General features: G+C 37.9%; 1 protein-coding gene across 1 annotated transcript in view; it reads left to right on the forward strand.

Annotated features, from left to right (window-relative positions):
- LOC128665100 (perilipin-2-like) overlaps window positions 1-23,256 on the forward strand; it is a 102,799-nt gene that overhangs the window by 71,217 nt on the left and 8,326 nt on the right. The window contains exon 4 of the mRNA XM_053719848.1: window positions 18,206-18,288. Coding sequence (XP_053575823.1) covers window positions 18,206-18,288 — 83 coding nt within the window. The remainder of the gene's footprint in view (window positions 1-18,205; window positions 18,289-23,256) is intronic.

Consider the following 23,256-nt stretch of genomic DNA (forward strand, 5'->3'; position numbering starts at 1 on the left):
TCGGACCTTTTAACATAACCCGAGTAGTCAACTCTAACGCTGTTACCCTGCAATTGCCCAGCAGTATGAAAGTCCATCCCACTTTCCACGTGTCTCTTCTCAAACCTTACATTGGCTCACGACAACAAGAACCCATCCTGGCAGACTCCTCAGTTGTAACCGATACTCAAGTATATGAAGTCCATTCCATTCTTGACTCTAGACACAAGGCTTCGGTATTACAGTATCTTATCCACTGATGTTGATGCTCCTAGGCTCATAGCCACTTTTCACAGTCGCTTCCCGGATAGACCTAGACCTCAAGCTGTGGGACAGCTTGCTTGAGAAGGGGGTGATGTAAGGATCATATCACGGTTTGCATGTACCTTTAAATTTCTACCTGCTACCTTTTAGCCCTGCCTACAGAGTCTTTTAATCACCTGTGTCTGCAAAGCGCAGGTGCTTAGTATTTTGTTGCTTGTCTTGATTAACTGCTGCTCATACTGAGCTCTCCTATACTTCTCTGAATATTTGCTTATTGCAACTACTGTGGATTACAATTTCTTCTATCTGAGAACTACTGGTTGTTGTTTCCTTACCAACGGAACAATCAATTGTTTGTATACCTCAGCCTCCTTTTATTCGATTACGGCTCCAGCCGTCTTTAACCGAGGATTCCAGAATCTGCCACTTACATTGAGCAGAGGTGTGTTGGTTTCCACCTGAAAGTGAACCTTACGTCCCCACCGGCATTCTAGCCAGCAACTCATTCAACTTACAACTCACCGCCACCGGCTATCACGGAAAACGGGACTAGGTAATCTCCTGCGCTGTCAATCATCCAGCGCGTCAGCTACCAGTCTCCTCCTCGCTCTTACACTCCAGCGCTCTTAACGCTGCTTGCTGCAGCAACACAGGAACGCGAACTGTTCACTCTCATAGAGGAGACTGCTGTCACTTACTATTTGTCCGCATCCCGTAAAACACAGATCGCCAGACTCTGGGATAGAGATCTGTTTTCCTCTCATCTCTCACACATCTGAGTGAGTGTGTAACATAAACGACTACAGTGCATTTTCCATATTTCTATATTAACTCACTTCCTTGTCAATACCTGATATCACTACCAATATTAGTGATACCATACATAAAGGGGTGAAACATTTCATTGTTTTTTATAAACTCTGCAGTTGTGTTCCACAACCCAGAAGTCCATTCAGACCTTACAATATACCTGTATAATACTCCTAAAATAGCTGTAAGCTTCTTACAAAAATAGCCACAAAAAAAGTGCTGCCCCCTCCCAATCTGATGCCCTAGGGAAGAGCCTTGTTTGCCTAGGCCAAAATACGTCCCTGACAAGATCATAGTCTTGTACTTTGGCTCAAAAAATGTGATAAATGGAATACTGTTTGTTCAAAGAGGTTAATGAGTTAACCTATCTTGAAATTGTTAACTGCAAACTCTAGTAAGTGGTATGAATTGATTTACACTAAAATCTTTGATAAGGTTGATTGTCGGCTTAAATCTAGGAGCGTTCTGCCCATTTTGATCACAGCTAGGGCTGCCTTGATCAAAATTATTATTTTACCACAATTCCTTTATCCGATGCAATTGATTCCCCTTCTGCTAACACAAAAAGATAACAATATATTCAAACAACTCCTAAGAGGTTTTATATGGAGAGGGGAAAAAACAAGGATTACATTAAATAAAATCTATTTACCCTGGTTTAAAGGAGGATTGGGAATCCCAAATATTAGGTTATATAACTGGGCATCTTTTCTAAAAATAGCCTTTGATTGGCTGATGGATACAGAATATAATATGATAAAAGAAAAAGAAATTGAGAAAGCAAGCCCTTTGCACCTGCATATATTTGACATGCATCAGATATAGAGTTAAGTTTAAAGGGACATTAAACAGTAATATAATATAAAATGATAACTCGTATAAATATAAAAAAAACTGCAATATACTTTCATTATTTATTTTGGCCCATTTTCCTGTAATTCCATTCTGAAATTGTGAGCTTTTCAGTTCCTGATAGAAATGGAAGTGCAGAACACTGTTATATTTCACTCACCCATTGGCTGGACACTCTAGTGACCTATTTATAACTGCCTCTAATTGGCCACAGCAGAGAAGGTAACCTAAGTTACAACATGGTAGCTCCCATTGTTTTATAGACACTAAAACTTTACACTTATTTTGTCAATATTTACACTTTACACTTATTTTATTTTGTCAACAACTAATGAAACGTTAAAAACTACATCTACATGTTATTATGAAACTAATCTTTTCTTTGATTGCATCATTCTACCTCACATTTATTTAGTGTTTAATGTCCCTTTAATGATTCATTAAAAAATTCTTATGTCTATAAAGATATAAAACTTGTATGGAAATGTACAGTATATGTAATTTAACAAAGGTAAATTACATGATATCGAGATATCTGCCATTAAGAGGAAATCCTCAATTTGAAGTTGGTGATACTAATGTTCTTTTTCAGGATGGGGTATTCAGCCAATTTTTTTTTTTAATTATTATGATCAGAGGCGTAACTAGAAACCACAGGGCCCAGGTCCAAGAATCTAAGAAGCCCCCCCCCCACCTCTGCACCCCCTGTAGTTTCGCCCCTGATTATGATGAATTTTACCAATCAATCTCTAATCTCCTTTAAGGCAATCCAACTTCTATATGGTATTCCAGACTTGTTTCATTGGGCATACATTCCACTAAAATATTATTTGAATCGATAAATATATAATGAACTTAGAATTTGGGTTCTTTTTCCATTCAGTGTTATTAAATATTTTCTTTATCTGCAAAATATAAAACATTAAAAGAGTTAGATCTTTATAATCAATCTAAGTTAAACTCTAGAAGTATTAAATTGGTCAATAAAGTAAGATTAAATATGTATTTAAGAAAAACTCAAATTAGATTGATCAATAAAGACTACTGAACTCCAAACAGATTAAGTAAATGTGCTAAAAACATTAGAGATGTATGTGCTAAATTTTCATTAGCTCATACCGACAAGATCCATACCGCCATTTGAGACTAGTAGTTATGGATTTTGCAAAACAAAAATGTTTCAAAAAACTCATAACTAAAATGTTACAAGGTACACTAACACCCATAAACTACCTATTAACCCCTAAATCGCCACCCTCCCGCATCGCAAACACTATTTAAAACGTATTAACCTCTAATCTGCTGCCCACCCACATCACAAATAATTAAATACATTTATTAATCCCTAATCTGCCGCCCACCTACATCGCCAACACTATTTAAATATAAGGAAAAAAGAGAGGGCGCCAAATAGTGTGATATCGTTTGTTTAAAAGTGGTAATAAACACAGATATTGCGCTTACCAGAAAAAGTTGCACTGTACTCTGACCAGTGCAGTATCGCCTGCTGGCACTTTATTCAGCGGCCAGTACACTGTGTATAGGCATATATTCTCCAGATGTCCTTGTGTCTTTTTGAGGATTCAGCTCATAGATGTTTGAACCTTAGGAAATAGAGAGGGGGCTCCACATAGCGTGATATTGTCTTTTCGAAGAAATGGAGAAGACATGTAATATGCTTACCAAAAGAATTTGCACTGTGCTATGACCAGTGCCGTCTCGCCTGCTAGCACCTTAACAGCGGCTAGTGTACTGTGTGTTGAGGTATCCTCTCTGTTCTTTTTAGTGTAAGGCTCTCTGTATAGTGTCTTCAGCTGTAGCCATGCAGGTAAATTAAGTAAAGGAATGTCTGTTAAAGGGCCATAATACCCAAATGTTTAAACACTTGAAAGTGATGCAGCATAGCTGTAAAAAGCTGACTAGAAAATATCACCTGAACATCTCTATGTAAAAAAGAAAGATATTTTACCTCAAAAAATCCTCAGTAGCCACCTCCCATTGTAAAGGATTTCTAAGCAGCATATTAGTGTGTCTGTCCCGGGACAACTGAAGGGATGAGCATCGTGAACTCTCATATTATTTCACCAATCAGGTAAAGGAAGCTTACTATGAAATCTCATGAGAGTTAAGTCAAATCTCATGAGATCACAGTAAGAGTTCATGACCTCAGCACTGCTGATGCTGATTGGCTGCAGTTCATTTCTTCATTTTTTTAGTTTTTTTACCTGCAGCTGGGAGCAGCTGAGTATAACTTTTTACACAGAACTTACTCTGCTGAGCTGAGGAGATTGTGAGGTAAAATATCTTCCTTTTTTACATAGAGATGCTCAGGTGATATTTTCCTGTCAGCTTTTTACAGTTATACTGCATCAGTTTCAAGTGATTTAGCATATGAGTATTATGTCCCTTTAATTGTTACAACTGGATATATAGTAGTTGTAACTGTTTGTAAGTTGTTATAACTATTAGAACTTGACGGCACTAAATATAAAATAGTGAACAACTTCCATATAAGATTTAAAAAGGCTTTAATGACGCGTTTCTCAACCAACAAAGGGTCGTTTCATCAGATATAAAGCAGATGAGTAACACTTCAAATTGTAACATTATATACACATTTGACTGATTAAAAACGGAAGTTGTCACTAAAAACTAACCAATAGGTACATCTAAAAGTACTGCAGCTGAGACATCAACATCATGTCCCCAGCTGTTACAATTGTAACATTGTTAAACATTATTAAACATTATTAAACATTATTAAACAATCAAAGTATTGGCAGAAAAAACTGTTACAAAAATGTATTCATACCAATGTTAAAAAAACTTTATGTATACAATCCAAGATACATGTTATTGTTTCAACCATTTAGGAGTGTATTAAACTGTGTGTTCACATTTGTAGAATGCAATGTTTTTAGATTTCTAATGAGCAATAGATATTGTGAAATCTTGTTGAGCATGTTTTTTATGTGTTGGCATGTATATATGTAAAAGACTGTGTATTTTCATTTTGTGGCGTGAAATAATTTTATATCTCTAATAAGCAAGGGGTATTAACATATATTAATATGTTTGCATTTCTGATGTTAGACATATCTATTATATATTAGCAATCTTTCTATATATATTTTCAATATATATAGATATACCAGCATATTTCTGATGTTTCTGTGTCGTATATTAACAATGTTCACTCCGATTTGGAGAGATGTAGGAATGTCAAATCCTAGTTCAAAGTATATATATTAACAATGTTCACTCCGATTTAGGGAGATGTTGGAATGTCAAATCCTAGTTCTAAGTGTATATGTTAAGGAGGCAAAAACTTTTTTTGGAAAGAAAGTAACAGAGTTTGCTATTGTGATGTATTGCAGGGGATTTGTGAATTCTGCCTATATTGGATACGGTCTGTGGGGCGCTGTACACATTAAATCTTCTTACATATGAATTGGAGAATCGATTATTCTTGTTGTCTTGAATATATATTTTTGTTGTGTTTGTGTATATTTCATTTTTGTTATCGATACAAATATATCAGCATTTTTTTCCCCTTAGCTATAAATGTTATAGAGTCCCATAGTCATATTCTTAATGTATTTTTGATGTCAGTCCTGAAGTGTATAGTTTTGTATGCATATGTGTGATCTTTCCAAATTCGTCTTTTTGTTTTTGTTTTTTCGTGTTGTTTTTTATATTATTACTTTCTATTCGAAAACACTTCACTTCAGGACTGACATCAAAAATACATTAAGAATATGACTATGGGACTCTATAACATTTATAGCTAAGGGGAAAAAAATGCTGATATATTTGTATCGATAACAAAAATGAAATATACACAAACACAACAAAAATATATATTCAAGACAACAAGAATAATCGATTCTCCAATTCATATGTAAGAAGATTTAATGTGTACAGCGCCCCACAGACCGTATCCAATATAGGCAGAATTCACAAATCCCCTGCAATACATCACAATAGCAAACTCTGTTACTTTCTTTCCAAAAAAAGTTTTTGCCTCCTTAACATATACACTTAGAACTAGGATTTGACATTCCAACATCTCCCTAAATCGGAGTGAACATTGTTAATATATATACTTTGAACTAGGATTTGACATTCCTACATCTCTCCAAATCGGAGTGAACATTGTTAATATACGACACAGAAACATCAGAAATATGCTGGTATATCTATATATATTGAAAATATATATAGAAAGATTGCTAATATATAATAGATATGTCTAACATCAGAAATGCAAACATATTAATATATGTTAATACCCCTTGCTTATTAGAGATATAAAATTATTTCACGCCACAAAATGAAAATACACAGTCTTTTACATATATACATGCCAACACATAAAAAACATGCTCAACAAGATTTCACAATATCTATTGCTCATTAGAAATCTAAAAACATTGCATTCTACAAATGTGAACACACAGTTTAATACACTCCTAAATGGTTGAAACAATAACATGTATCTTGGATTGTATACATAAAGTTTTTTTTAACATTGGTATGAATACATTTTTGTAACAGTTTTTTCTGCCAATACTTTGATTGTTTAATAATGTTTAATAATGTTTAACAATGTTACAATTGTAACAGCTGGGGACATGATGTTGATGTCTCAGCTGCAGTACTTTTAGATGTACCTATTGGTTAGTTTTTAGTGACAACTTCCGTTTTTAATCAGTCAAATGTGTATATAATGTTACAATTTGAAGTGTTACTCATCTGCTTTATATCTGATGAAACGACCCTTTGTTGGTTGAGAAACGCGTCATTAAAGCCTTTTTAAATCTTATATGGAAGTTGTTCACTATTTTATATTTAGTGCCGTCAAGTTCTAATAGTTATAACAACTTACAAACAGTTACAACTACTATATATCCAGTTGTAACAATTAACAGACATTCCTTTACTTAATTTACCTGCACGGCTACAGCTGAAGACACTATACAGAGAGCCTTACACTAAAAAGAACAGAGAGGATACCTCAACACACAGTACACTAGCCGCTGTTAAGGTGCTAGCAGGCGAGACGGCACTGGTCATAGCACAGTGCAAATTCTTTTGGTAAGCATATTACATGTCTTCTCCATTTCTTTGAAAAGACAATATCACGCTATGTGGAGCCCCCTCTCTATTTCCTAAGGTTCACACATCTATGAGCTGAATCCTCAAAAAGACACAAGGACATCTGGAGAATATATGCCTATACACAGTGTACTGGCCGCTGAATAAAGTGCCAGCAGGCGATACTGCACTGGTCAGAGTACAGTGCAACTTTTTCTGGTAAGCGCAATATCTGTGTTTATTACCACTTTTAAACAAACGATATCACACTATTTGGCGCCCTCTCTTTTTTCCTTTTTTTCCAACTACAGTGATACCCCTGCTCTCTGGGACCAAGAGGAGCTGCCCCGCAAGGAAACGTCCGGCGGTTATCTATTTAATGGACTAAAACATTGTGATCATTACTATTGGGACACGGTATTTTAATTATTGATAACCATCGCATTGTTTCGAAATATATATATTTTTAGTCTTTATTTATTATATTTCCTTTTATTTTATATTATATATTTTTCTGTAATTTCCCCTTTTATTATTTTTTCCCGCCCCCATCGATTTCAAATCTGACAGCGCGCCTTTTTGTATCCCCTTCTGGGATATTACACTATTTAAATATACTAACCCCTAAACCGCGGCTCCTCAACATCGCCGCCACTAAATAAACCCATTAACCCCTAAACCTCCGGCCTCCCACATTGTTGCCACTAAATAAACCTATTAACCCCTAAACCTACGGCCTCCCACATTGCAAAACACTAAATAAACCTTTTAACCCCTAAACCTCCGGCCTCCCACAGCGCTGCCACTAAATAAACCTATTAACCCCTAAACCTCCGGCCTCCCATGTCGCAAAACACTTAATTAAACTATTAACCCCTAAACCTAAATTAAAATTACAATATAACTATATTTAAATAAATAAAAACTTACCTGTGAAATAAAAAACATAATTTATGCTTACCTGATAAATTTATTTCTCTTGTAGTGTATCCAGTCCACGGATCATCCATTACTTATGGAATATATTCTCCTTCCCAACAGGAAGCTGCAAGAGTCCACCCACAGCAAAGCTGCTATATAGCTCCTCCCCTAACTGCCATATTCAGTCATTCGACCGAAAACATGCAGAGAAAGGAAAAACCATAGGGTGCAGTGGTGACTGTAGTTCAAATGAAAAAATTACCTGCCTTAAAGTGACAGGGCGGGCCGTGGACTGGATACACTACAAGAGAAATAAATTTATCAGGTAAGCATAAATTATGTTTTCTCTTGTTAAGTGTATCCAGTCCACGGATCATCCATTACTTATGGAATACCAATACCAAAGCTAAAGTACACGGATGATGGGAGGGACAAGGCAGGTACTTAAACGGAAGTTACCACTGCCTGTAAAAAACCCTTTCTCCCAAAAATAGCCTCCGAAGAAGCAAGGTATCAAATTTGTTAAATTTGAAAAGTATGAAGCGCAGACCAAGACTCCGTCTTGTAAATCTGTTCAACAGAAGCCACATTTAAAAAAGGCCCAAGTGAAAACCACAGCTCTAGTAGAATGAGCTGTAATCCCTTCAGGAGGCTGCTGTCCAGCAGTCTCATAAGCTAAATGAATTATGCTTTTTAACCAAAAAGACAGAGAGGCTGCTGAAGTCTTTTGACCTCTCCTCTGTCCAGAATAGACAACAAACAAGGTGAACGTTTGATGAAAACTGTAGTAGCTTGTAAGTAAAACTTTAAAGCACAAACCACGTCCAATATTGTGTAATAGACGTTCCTTCTTTGAGGAAGGATTAGGATACAAGCATGGAACAACTATCTCTTGAGTGATGTACTTGTTAGATACCACCTTAGGAAAAAACCCAGGTTGGTACGCAGGACTACCTTATCCGTACGAAGGACCAGATAAGGAGAATCACATTGTAACACAGATAACTTGGAGACTCTACGAGTCGAGGAATTAGCTACCCAAAAGGAACTTTCCAAGATAAAGATTGATATCTATGGAACAAAAAAGGTTCAAACGGAACTTCTTGAAGAACCTTAAGAATCAGGTTTAAGCTCCATGGCGGAGCAACAGTTTTAAACACAGGCTTGGATCTAACCAAAGCCTGACCAAATGCCTGAACGTCTAGAATACCTGCCAGACGCTTGTGCAAAAAAATAGACAGAGTAAAAATCTGTCCCCTTTTAAGGAATTAGCTGACAACCCTTTTCTCAAAAACATCTTGGAGAAAAGATAATATCCTGGGAATCCAGACTTTACTCCATGAGTAACCCTTGGATTCATAACAATCAGATATTTACACCATATCTATGTTCAATTTTCCTAGAGACAGGCTTTCATGTCTGTATTAAGGTATCAATGACTGACTCGGAGAAGCCATGCTTTGATAACATCAAGCGTTCAGTCTCCAGGCAGTCCATCTCAGATTGATTCTATTTAGATGGTTGAAAGGACCCTGAGGTAGAGGGACCTGTCTCTGAAGCAGAGACCGTGATGGAAAGGATGACATGTCCACCAGATCTGCATACCAGGTCCTGCGTGGCTACGCAGGCGCTGTCAAAAACACCAAAGCCCTCTCCTGCTTGGTCTTGACCTCCGGAGGAAATCCCACTCCCCCGGAAGAAAAGTCTGACGACTTAGAAAATCCACCTACCAGTTCTCAACACCTGGGATATGGATAGCTGATAGACAAGAGTGAGTCTCTGTCCAGTGAATTATTGTAAGACTTCTAACATCGCTAGGGAACTTCTGTTCCCCCTTGATGGCTGATGTAAGCCACAGTCGTGTATATTGTCCGACTGAGTATGATGTACCTCAGAGTTGCTAACTGAGGCCAAGTCTGAAGAGCATGGAATATCACTCCCAGTTCCAGAATATTTATTAGAAGGAGGGTCTCCTCCTAAGTCCACTATCCCTGAGCCTTCAGGGAGTTCCAGACTGCATCCCAACCTAAAAGGCTGGCATCTATTGTAACAATTGTCCCATCTGACCTGCGGAAGGTCATACCCTTGGACAGATGGACCCGACATAGTCACCAGAGAAGAGAATCTCTGGTCTCTTGGTCCAGGTTTAACAGGGGGACAAATCTGTGTAATCCCCGTTCCTCTGACTGAGCATGCATAGTTGCAGCGGTCTGAAATGTAGACGTGCAAACGGTACTATGTCCCTTGCCGCTACCATTAAGCCGATTTCATTCATGTACTGAGCCACCGAAGGGCGCGGATGGGATGAAAAAACACGGCAGAAATTTAGAAACTTTGACAACCTGGACTCCGTCAGGTAAATTTTCATTTCTACAGAATCTATCAGAGTCCCTAGGAGGGAAACCCTTGAGATTGGGGATAGAGAACTCTTTCCTTGTTCACTTTCCACCCATGTGATCTCAGAAATGCTAGTACTACGTCCGTATGAGACTGGGCAATTTGGATGTTTGACGCCTGTATCAGGATGTTGTCTAAATAAGGGGCCACTTCTATGCCCCGCGGTCTAAGGACCGCCAAAGCGACCCCAGAACCTCCATAAAGATTCTTGGGGCTGTAGATATCCCAAAGGAAAGAGCTACAAACTGGTAATGCCTGTCTAGAACGATGGTGATCTTTATGCATCACAATGTGAGGATAAGCATCCTTCAAATCCATTGTAGTCCTCTATTGACTCTCCTGGATCATAGTTAAGATGGTACGAATAGTTTCCATCTTAAATGACGGAATTCTGAGGAATTTGTTTAAGATCTTTAGATCCAAAATAGGTCTGAAGGTTCCCTCTCCTTGGGAACCACAAACAGATTTGAGTAAAAACTCTGTCCCTGTTCCTCTCTTGGAACTGGATGGATCCCGTACACAATGTAAGAATGCCTCCTTCTTTATCTGGTTTGCAGATAATTGTGAAAGGCGAAATCTCCCCTTTTTTTGGGGGGGAATCTTTGAAATCCAGAAGATATCTCTGGGATATAAATTCCAATGCCTAGGGATCCTGGGCATCTCTTGCCCACGCCTGGGCGAAGAATGAAAGTCTGCCCCCTATAGGATCCGTTACCGGATAGGGGTCCGTTCCTTCATGCTGCCTTAGAGGCAGCAGCAGGCTCCTTGGCCTGCTTATCTTTGTTCCAGGTCCGATTGTCTCCAGACCGCCTTGGACTGAGCAAAAATTCACTCTTGTTTTGCCTTAGAGGAAGAGGATGCCACACCTGCCCTGAAGTTTTTAAAAGGTACGAAAATTAGACGTTTTTTTTTTTTTTTTTTGCCCTTGATTTAGACCTATCCTGATATAAGCAATAATCTCCTTCAAACCAGGCCCGAATAGGGTCTGCCCCTTGAAGGGAAGTTAAGTAGCTTATTTATTAAAGTCACGAAAGCTGACCATGATATAAGCCATAGCGCTCTGCGCGCCAGTATAGTAAAAAACAGAATTCTTAGCCGTTAGTCTAGTCAAATGAACAAGGCATCAGAAAACAAAGGAATTGGCTAGCATAAGCTTGTCAAATATATTCATCCAATGGAGTCGCTTAACTGTAAAGCCTCATCAAGAGACTCAACCCAGAACGCTGCAGCAGCAGTGACAGAAGCAATGTATGCAAGGGGCTGCAGGATAAAACCCTGTTGAATAAACATTTTTTATCCATTGGATCTAAAAAGCACAACTGTCCTCGTCAGAGGTAGTGGTACGCTTAGCTAGAGTAGAAACTCTTCTCTCCACCTTAGGAACTGTCTGCCAGAAGTCCCGTGTGGTGGTAACTATTAGAAAACATTCTTCTAAAAAATAGGAGGGGAAGAGAACGGCACACCTGGTCTATCCCATTCCTTATTAAAAAATTTTTAGTAAACCTCTTTAGGTATTGGAAAAACATCAGTACACACCGGCACTGCATATTATTTATCCAGTCTACACAATTTCTCTCGCCCTGCGATTGTACACATTCATTCAGAGCAGCCAAAGCCTCCCTGAGCAACAAGTGGAGGTTCTCAAGCATAAATTTTAAATGTAGAAATATCAGAATCAGGTTAAATCATCTTCCCTGAGTCAAAAAAAAATCACCCACAGACTAAGCATATTGTGAGGTAGTATCATACATGGTTCTTAAAGCGTCTGTATGCTCTGTATCTACCCCCAGAGCTAACTGCTTTCCTTTAATTTCAGGTAGTCTGACTAATACTGTTGCCAGAATATTATTCACCACCTTTGCCATGTCTTGTAAAATAAACGCTATGGGCGCCCTTGATGTACTTGGCGCCATTTGAGCGTGAGTCCCTGAAGCGGGAGTCGAAGGGTCTGACACGTGGGGAGAGTTAGTCGGCATAACTTTCCCCTCGACAGAATCCCCTGGTAAAAGAAACGCTATGGGTGCTCTTGATGTACTTGGCGCCATTTGAGCGTGAGTCCCTAAAGCGGGAGTCAAAAGGTCTGACACGTGGGGAGAGTTAGTCGGCATAACTACCCCCACGACAGAATCCTCTGGTGATAATGTTTTTAAAGACAAAAAATGATCTTTATTGTTTAACATGAAATCAGTACATCTGGTACACATTCTAAGATGGGGTTCCACCATGGCTTTAAAACATAATGAACACAGAGCTTCCTCTATGTCAGACATGTTAGAACAGACTAATAATGAGACTAGTAAGCTTGGAAAACACTTTAAATCAAGTTAACAAGCAAATATATAAAACGTTACTGTGCCTTTAAGAGAAACAAATTTTGTCAAAATTTGAAAAACAGTGAAAAAAAGGCAGTAAAACAAACGAAATTTTTACAGTACATGTAATAAGGTAACAGAGCATTGCACCCACTTGCAAATGGATGATTAACCCCTTAATGCAAAAAACAGATAAAAAAAAAAAAACGACATAGACGTTTTTAAAAACAGACACAACAAACTGCCACAGCCAACAGTGGGAAGCTTCAGTTAACTGTTTCTATGCAAAATTTAAGCCAGCCATGTGGAAAAAACTTAGGCCCCAATAAGTTTTATCACCAAACATATGTTAAAAAACGATTAAACATGCCAGCAAACGTTTTAAAACACATTTTTACAAGAGTATGTATCTCTATTAATAAGCCTGATACCAGTCGCTTTTACTGCATTTAAGGCTATACCAACATTACAGTGTTATCACCAATGTACGTTAAAAAACGATTAAACATGCCAGCAAACGTTTTAAAACACATTTTTATAAGAGTATGTATCTCTATTAATAAGCCTGATACCAGTCGCTATCGCTGCATTTAAGGCTTTACTTACATTACTTCGGTATCAGCAGTATTTTCTTAGTCAATTCCATTCCTAGAAAAATATTTTACTGCACATACCTTATCTGCAGGAAAACCTGCACGCCATTCCCCCTCTGAAGTACCTCACTCCTCAGAATGTGTGAGAACAGCAAATGGATCTTAGTTACGTCTGCTAAGATCATAGAAAAACGCAGGCAGATTCTTCTTCCAAATACTGCCTGAGATAAACAGCACACTCCGGTGCCATTTAAAAATAACAAACTTTTGATTGAAGAATAAACTAAGTAGAAAGCACCACAGACTCTCATGACCTCCTATCTATGTTGAGGCTTGCAAGAGAATGACTGAATATGGCAGTTAGGGGAGGAGCTATATAGCAGCTTTGCTGTGGGTGGACTCTTGCAGCTTCCTGTTGGGAAGGAGAATATATTCCATAAGTAATGGATGATCCGTGGACTGGATACACTTAACAAGAGAAATAAACATTAAAAAATAAATTAACCTAACCTTAATATTCTAATAAAATAAAAAAACTACCAATTAAAAAATACTAAATTACAAATTAAAAAAAACTAATCCTACAAAAAAATTTAAAAAATCTAACATTACAAAAAAAAAATAAACACTAAAATTACGAAAAATAATAAACGAAATTATCAAAAATGAAAACAATTACACCTAATCTAGGGCCCGATCCGATATGCAGCGTCGCCCGCAAATGCCGGCGATGCTGAATTTTGCGCTGGTTTGGTATCCTATATACGGCGTAACCTAGAAGTTACGCTCTTATATTTCTGCCGTCGCCCGTAGTTTTTTGGGCCATAGACAGGTATACCAAACCAGCGCAGTTTGGTATCCAATATACAGCGTAAGGACTTACGTGGCGAAAATGGAGAAATCTTACTCCATTTTCACTTTGCCACAAAAAGCAGCCGTAGTAAGCCTTACGCTGAGTATTGGAGCCCCGTAACTCCCTAAACTAGCTACAAAATAAACCTAACACCTAACGCATGCGCAATGTCTATCTACCTGTCAACCGCGATCTGCTAAATAAAACCTAACACCTAATGCATGCGCAATGTCTATCTACCTGTCAACCGAGATCCCCCGCCGCAATCCCTAATAAAGTTATTAACCCCTAAACCACCGCTCCCCCTAATGTGAGCTCCTACCCCGCCGCCAACTACATTAAACTACCCCCTAAGTGAGCCCCTTACACCGCCGCCATCTATTTTAAAATTATTAACCCCTTATTTAATCCCCCTACACCGCCGTCAGCTATATTAAATTAATTAACCCCTAAACTAATCCCCCTACACCGCCGCCAGCTATATTAAATTAATTAACCCCTAATCTAATCCCGCTACACCGCCGCCAGCTATATTAAATTAATTAACCCCTAATCTAATCCCCCTACACCGCCGCCAGCTATATTAAATTAATTAACCCCTAATCTAATCTCCCTACACCGCCAGCTATATTAAATTAATTAACCCCTAATCTAATCCCCCTACTCCGCCGCCACCTATATTAAATTATTCAACCCCTAAATTACTAAACTATCCCTACCACTAAACCTAAGTCTAACCCTACAAATAGCCCTGAAAAGGGCTTTTTGCGTGGCATTACCCCAAAGTAAACTGCTCTATTGCCAGCCCTTAAAAGGGCTTTTTGCGGGGCATGCCCCAAAGAATTCAGCTCTTTTACCAGGCCTTAAAAGGGCTTTTGGTGAGGCTTTGTCACAAAGTAAACAGCTCTTTTGCATCTAATCTAAATCCCCCTACACCGCCGCCACCTATAATAAATGTATTAACCACTAATCTAATCCCCCTACACCGCCGCCAGCTATATTAAACACATTAACCCCTAATCTAATCCCCCTACACCGCCGCCAGCTATATTAACTATATTAACCCTAATTATATTATGGTTAATATAGTTAATATAGTTATTATATTATATATATTAACTATATTAACCCTAATTATATTAGGGTTAATATAGTTAATATCGTTATTATACTATATATATATATATATATATTAAGTATAATAACCCTATCTAACTCTAACATCCCTAACTAAACTCTTATTAAAATAAATCTAATATTAATATTATTAATTAAAATATTCCTATTTAAATCTAAATACTTACCTATAAAATAAACCCTAAGATAGCTACAATGTAATTAATAATTACATTGTAGCTATTTTAGGGTTTATATTTATTTTACAGGTAACTTGGTATTTATTTTAACTAGGTACAATAGCTATTAAATAGTTAATAACTATTTAATAGCTACCTAGTTAAAATAATTACCAATTTACCTGTAAAATAAATCCTAACCTAAGTTACAAATACACCTACACTATCAATAAATTAAATAAACTACAAATATCTAAACTAAAATACAATTAAATAAACTAAACTAAATTACAAAAAAAACAAACACTAAATTACAAAAAAAAAAAAAGATTACAAGATTTTTAAGCTAATTACACCTATTCTAAGCCCTCTAATAAAATAATAAAGCCCCCGAAAATAAAAAAAAATCCCTACCCTATTCTAAATGAAAAAAGTTAGCTTACCACCCCCCAACATTACAACCCACCACCCACATACCCCTAATCTAACCCAAACCCCCCTTAAATAAAGCTAACACTACCCTCCTGAAGATCTCCCTACCTTGTATTCTCCCAGCCGGGCAGAACTCTTCATCCGATCCGGGCGATGTCTTCAATCAAGCGGCAAAGAAGTCTTCTTCCATCCGGGCGATGTCTTCAAGCAAGCGGCAGAGAGTCTTCTTCCATCCGGGGGTTTAGGGGTTAATAACTTTATTAGGTGGCGGTGGGGTCCGGGAGCGGCGGTTTAGTGGTTAATACATTTTTTTTATTGTTAGGATAGTGAGGGGGGATAGCGGATAGAGGGTTAGACGTGTCGGGCTATGTTAGGGAGGCGTGTTAGACAGTACGGGAGATTTAATAATTTAGTCAGGTTTTGTAGGCGCCGGCAGTTTCTAAAGTGCCGTAAGTCACTGGCGACTCCAGAAATTTGTACTTATGCAGATTTCTGGACATCGCTGGTTTGTCAGACTTACGGCACTTTAGCCTCTGACGGCGCCGTATATAGGATAGCTCGAGTTGCGAGCTGAAACTGCGGGCGGCGGGGGTTCCCTCGCTTGCGCCGCAAACTACGCTGCATATTGGATTGCGCCCCTAATAGCCCTTTAAAAATAAAAAAGCCCCCCCAAAATAAAAATACCCCCTAGCCTACAATAAACTACCAATAGCCCTTAAAAGGGCCTTTTGTAGGGCATTGCCCTAAGTTAAACAGCTCTTTTACCTGTAAGTCCCCCCAACAGTAACACCCACCACCCAACCAACCCCTCAAAATAAAAAAACCTAACCTCTAAAAAAAAACTAAGCTACCCATTGCCCCTAAAGGGGAATTTGCATGGGCATTGCCCTTAAAAGGGCATTCAGCTCTTTTACAATTGCCCAAAGCCCTAATCTAAAAAGTGGTAATTTTGCCCGTTTACGGGCGTGCGATAAAAAATCAGCCATTACAAGTTTCACTCTGGAGCAATGGAAACATGTTCTGTGGAGTGATGAATCACGCTTTACTATCGGGTACTCTAATGGAAGAATCTGGGTGTGACAGATGCCATGAGAACGCTGCCTTCTAGTATGCATATTTCCTGCTGTAAAGTTTGGCTCAGGATGGAATTGTCTGTGGCTGTTTTTCAGGGTTTTTGCTGGGCCCTTTTAGTTTCAGTAAAGGGTCAACGTAATGCTAGAGGATACAAAGGTATTTTAGACTATTGGGTGCTTCCAACTTTGTAGCAAAAATTTGGAAAACCTTTACTGTTCCAGACTAACTGTGACCCTGTTTACTAAATGAGGTCCATGAAGACATGGTTTGACGAGTTTGGTGTGGAGGAACTCGAGTGACCAGAGCCCTGACCTCAGTCCACTGAACACCTTAAATTAAATGTTGTGTTTTATGTCCCTTTTTAAGGATTTTTTTGAAGTTGATAAATTTGTCACCAACAACCATACTTCCCAGTCTTTCTTAATCTGGAATTTATGTCCTGGTTTTCATAATGAGAAACCTGAACATACCCAAACCCAGCCTAACTACTAAGGCACTTGATACCATAACTACCAACCTGTCACATAGCCAAACTATTATAATCTCATTGGACACCCATAATGTGAGAAGACATCTAGATCAATCAAACCAGAGTCTCCAGTTTTTTTTAACTTAAAGGGACCTGAATCCCATATTTTTTCTTTCATGATTTAGTAAGAGCGTGCAATTTTAAACAACTTTCCAATTTAATTCTATTATCTACTTTGCTTCATTCTCTTGATTTACTTTGTTGAAAAACATATCTAAATAGGCTCAGTAGCTGCTGATTGATGGCGGCACATAGATGCTTCTTGTGATTGGCTCACCCATGTGCATTACCATTTCTTCAACACAGGATATCTGAAGAATGAAGCAAATAAAATAAAATAAGTAAATCGGAATGTTGTTTAAAATTGTATTCTCTATCTGATTAATGAAATAATTTTTTTGTGTTTCATGTCCCTTTAACATGGAGTCATGTTCCCAATTGAGGATCTCCATCTGCCAGATGGAAAAGAACTGATCTGATCTTACTCTCATGAAATACTCCTCTATAATGCATTTTTAACAATAGAGTCTACACCAATACTGGTAAAAAGTGTAAAAAAATGTTTTTATCACAAGTCTCTGCTTTCTTCAATATAAGTAGCTATATATAAACTGTTTTACAAGTTTATTGTTTTTGATTTATTGTAGAAAAATGTAAAAAAAATATTAATTTGCTATCTAAATATTGTATAATTTATACTTTACATGTTATATCTTTGATATAACACAATTTTGTAGCTGATTACAGAGCAATTTATTCCATGCGTGGGTCTCACCTGATGTTTTTTCCATTTTTAGTTGCTATGGTTAACAGAGCAGCTCTACAGGTGGTGGAACAGTTGGAGGTCAGACTTCCCGTACTGGACCAGCCAGCAGATGAGGTAAGGTTGCTAAGCAAAGATCTTTTTTATTTTACTGTGGATTCATATCTGGGACCATGGTATGTCTGTATGGTATGAGATTAGGACATTACATATACTGTATGGGCAAATGGTATATTACAGTTTCATTCTGCCATCCTACTGCCTCCTTCAGCCCAACATTGACCCAGTCAGCACAGGGTTTTAACCTCATCATTGCCAGTAACATACAGGTTTAACCCACACAGACAATCAATTTAACCTGTATATTACAAGTATCCATCAAACACAATTATGTAACCCTATATTGCCAATCACCAATGATTTAAACTCTTGTAGCCAGTAGCATTTAAAGGGACAGTAAAGTCATACAATTTTAAACAACTTTCCAATTTACTTCTATTATTTAATGTGCTTCCTTCTTTTGTTATCCTTTGCTGAAAGGTTTATCTAGGTAAGCTCAGGAGCAGCAAAGAACCTAGAGTCTAGCTGCTGATTGGTGGCTGCATATGTATGCCTATTGTCATTGGCTCACCCATGTGTTTAGTTAGAAACCAGTAGTGCATTGCTGCTCCTTCAACAAATGATACCAAGAGAATGAAACAAATTTGATAAAAGAAGTAAACTGGAAAGTTGTTCTACTTAAGTTATGAAAGAAACTTTTGGGGTTGCATGTCCCTTTATCTAATCACCACCAGCAGCACACTTGCCACTTCAGACGCCAGCTTCCAATACTCCGCCAATCCCTGGCGTCAGTATGGAGGTATGATTATTTTATGCAATCTTTGCTTAGCTGTGCCTAATGCTGTGCAAATGGATGTCTGTGCTTGGCAGAGGTAAATAATAGCATGCATAGCATTAACAACAGTAATATGACTGTTTCATGTGACATCATTTAACTTTACCAGGTACGGACACTGATATGCATTGCAGCGTGAAGTTGTGTGCATAGCTTACCAGGGGGCACATGATGGAATCTTGCAAGCTCTTGATACCAAGGAAATGTATTTATGCAGATGACAACAAAGTCCAGTCTGATGTGCTCCATCTTTAGGAGCTAACAAATGCGTCAGTTATAGATAAAAAAGTAGCTTGTTGTAGAAGTGACATAGATAATAAACAGGTCATGAACAACCGAGTAAGGCAACAACAGAAGGTTAATCAGGATCCATAATGTAGTTCACTAAGTCAGGTCACTAAGTCAGGTCAGGACATACACCAGAAGTCAGGAAAAGTAGCAAAACTAAAATCCAGCAGACTATCCAGTAATTACGGCCAGGTCATGAACTAAAGATCTGGAAGACCGGAAAAAGTAGCAAGTAGAAGGAACTTAATACACCTATAGTATGTCAAACCCATTGCTGAAGAATATTAAGACTAAAGGTCTCCAAACATCATCCCCTCAAGCTGGGCATGAAAATACGGTTAAACAATAATCTTTGCGACACATTTTATGCAAATTTCTCCATAAAAAGACAAAGACAGAAGTAAAAAAAGTATGTGATGATGCAACGGGAAAAAAGTTAAACAATAAAACACAAACAGAATTGTATATTTAAAAACATGCAAAGAGAATATAACCTGTAATCACACATATAAATACAGTGCTCTAACATGTCAAATATAAATATATAACCACTAATTCCACATTCAGAGAGAGTGTATGTAGCCTACAATGACATAAAAAGAGGGCAGATATAATCCTACCTTCAAAATGGTATCTAGTTGAATCCATTGTTCCATCTGGTTGTGTGTATATATACTGTATATATATATATATATATATATAGTCAAAGAAAAGTCCAGATGAAAAAAGCTCAAAGCTGTTTGGTCTTTATTTTTAAAAAATTCTCATAGTATAGCAAAAAGGCATAAAAAAATGGCTATGAATGTGGGCCGTAAGGAGGGCTGGGGTGGGCGTCTGACGCGTTTCAGCTCCTATGGAGCCTTAATCATAGACTGTGTAATGCCCTAAAGCCCTGCATTAATTGATATAGGCTGACCTCACCAGTTATTGGTTACTAGGGCCCTCCTATGCCGCCAATGGACACTTTCTAAGGGGTACACACCCATCTATGTAGGCTCCATTATTAGTTTCTTAGAATTGCCTGCTTCGGTTACCTATTAACTCTTTAGGTGCCAGAACCAATATATTTGGCCATATTAAGGTTTAATTACTTAGAGCCATATCTACTGTTAAAATAGTCTAATACTATATACTATAACTGTATATATATATATATATATATATATATATATATATATATATATATATATAGCAAGTATCATCTTTTGTATTTCCTTTGCTAATGCACATGATCATTTATGTTTTTATCTTGAAGCTAAGCAACAGACAGGGAGATGGTTGAATGCTGTATTTATTGGGTGCTGCTGGCTGTAGCACTCCACAATGTCTTCCTAGTACCACAGCTTACTAAACTTAAAGGGATATGAAACACATATTTTTTTCTTTTGTGATTCAGACAGAACATACTATTTTAAAAACGTTTCAAATGTACTTCTATTAACAAATTTGCTTTGTTCTCATGATGTTCTGTGTTGAACAGATACCTAGGTAGGCATCTGGATCACTACATGGCAGGAAATAATTCTGATTTCTAGTGCGCTTGCAAATGAATAACATTCTTGCAAAACTGCTGCCATATAGTGCTCCAGAAATGGGCCGGGTCCTAAGCATATTTACCTGCTTTTTAACAAAAGATACAAAAAGAATGAAGAACATTTGATAATAGAAGTACAGGGAGTGCAGAATTATTAGGCAAATGAGTATTTTGACCACATCATCCTCTTTATGCATGTTGTCTTACTCCAAGCTGTATAGGCTCGAAAGCCTACTACCAATTAAGCATATTAGGTGATGTGCATCTCTGTAATGAGAAGGGGTGTGGTCTAATGACATCAACACCCTATATCAGGTGTGCATAATTATTAGACAACTTCCTTTCCTTTGGCAAAATGGGTCAAAAGAAGGACTTGACAGGCTCAGAAAAGTCAAAAATAGTGAGATATCTTGCAGAGGGATGCAGCACTCTTAAAATTGCAAAGCTTCTGAAGCGTGATCATCGAACAATCAAGCGTTTCATTCAAAATAGTCAACAGGGTCGCAAGCAGCGTGTGGAAAAACCAAGGCGCAAAATAACTGCCCATGAACTGAGAAAAGTCAAGCGTGCAGCTGCCAAGATGCCACATGCCACCAGTTTGGCCATATTTCAGAGCTGCAACATCACTGGAGTGCCCAAAAGCACAAGGTGTGCAATACTCAGAGACATGGCCAAGGTAAGAAAGGCTGAAAGACGACCACCACTGAACAAGACACACAAGCTGAAACGTCAAGACTGGGCCAAGAAATATCTCAAGACTGATTTTTCTAAGGTTTTATGGACTGATGAAATGAGAGTGAGTCTTGATGGGCCAGATGGATGGGCCCGTGGCTGGATTGGTAAAGGGCAGAGAGCTCCAGTCCGACTCAGACGCCAGCAAGGTGGAGGTGGAGTACTGGTTTGGGCTGGTATCATCAAAGATGAGCTTGTGGGGCCTTTTCGGGTTGAGGATGGAGTCAAGCTCAACTCCCAGTCCTACTGCCAGTTTCTGGAAGACACCTTCTTCAAGCAGTGGTACAGGAAGAAGTCTGCATCCTTCAAGAAAAACATGATTTTCATGCAGGACAATGCTCCATCACACGCGTCCAAGTACTCCACAGCGTGGCTGGCAAGAAAGGGTATAAAAGAAGAAAATCTAATGACATGGCCTCCTTGTTCACCTGATCTGAACCCCATTGAGAACCTGTGGTCCATCATCAAATGTGAGATTTACAAGGAGGGAAAACAGTACACCTCTCTGAACAGTGTCTGGGAGGCTGTGGTTGCTGCTGCACGCAATGTTGATGGTGAACAGATCAAAACACTGACAGAATCCATGGATGGCAGGCTTTTGAGTGTCCTTGCAAAGAAAGATGGCTATATTGGTCACTGATTTGTTTTTGTTTTGTTTTTGAATGTCAGAAATGTATATTTGTGAATGTTGAGATGTTATATTGGTTTCACTGGTAAAAATAAATAATTGAAATGGGTATATATTTGTTTTTTGTTAAGTTGCCTAATAATTATGCACAGTAATAGTCACCTGCACACACAGATATCCCCCTAAAATAGCTAAAACTAAAAACAAACTAAAAACTACTTCCAAAAATATTCAGCTTTGATATTAATGAGTTTTTTGGGTTCATTGAGAACATGGTTGTTGTTCAATAATAAAATTAATCCTCAAAAATACAACTTGCCTAATAATTCTGCACTCCCTGTACATTTAAAAAAAACTAGAAGCTCTATCTGAATCATGAAAGAAAAATTTGGGGTTTCATATCCCTTTAAATCAACTATTAAAGAGGCAATAAATACCTTTACCTCTTTGGTGTAAAATTGTACTTGTCTCACCCTCCTTTGAGAGGACAAAAAGCAAATTTAGCAATCTTGGCTACAGGACATTTCAAAATGTAATACAGCCGAAGATTAGAGCTAATGTAGCAATGTTAGCAATGGTTGTTGTGCACAAACACACATTTCTCCTAGTTTTCATTTAAATTTAGAGGGACAGTAAAGTCAAAATTAAACTTTTATGATTCTAACAGAGTATGCAATTTTAAACAACTTTCCAATTTACTTGTTATCACATTTGCTTTGTTTTCCTCATATCCTTTGTTAAAAATCTAGGTAGGCTGATAGGAGGTTAGGGGTCTGCATGTTGAGCAGTCTATGGGCTAGATTACGAGTGAAGCTCTATTACGAGCTCAAGCGTTAACAAGTAAGTTTTTTGTGCTCGTCGGACAACGCGCATATTACAAGTTGAAAGTAATAAGATTTTGCTTGCACGATAACCTGATTCGCACAAAAAGTCAGTTACAATATCGCAACCACTTTAACGTAATTCTGCCATAGAAGTCAATGAAGCGCGAAAAGTAGAAAAAAAACT

Source organism: Bombina bombina, chromosome 1 (assembly GCF_027579735.1).
Source record: "Bombina bombina isolate aBomBom1 chromosome 1, aBomBom1.pri, whole genome shotgun sequence".
Lineage (NCBI taxonomy): Eukaryota > Metazoa > Chordata > Amphibia > Anura > Bombinatoridae > Bombina > Bombina bombina.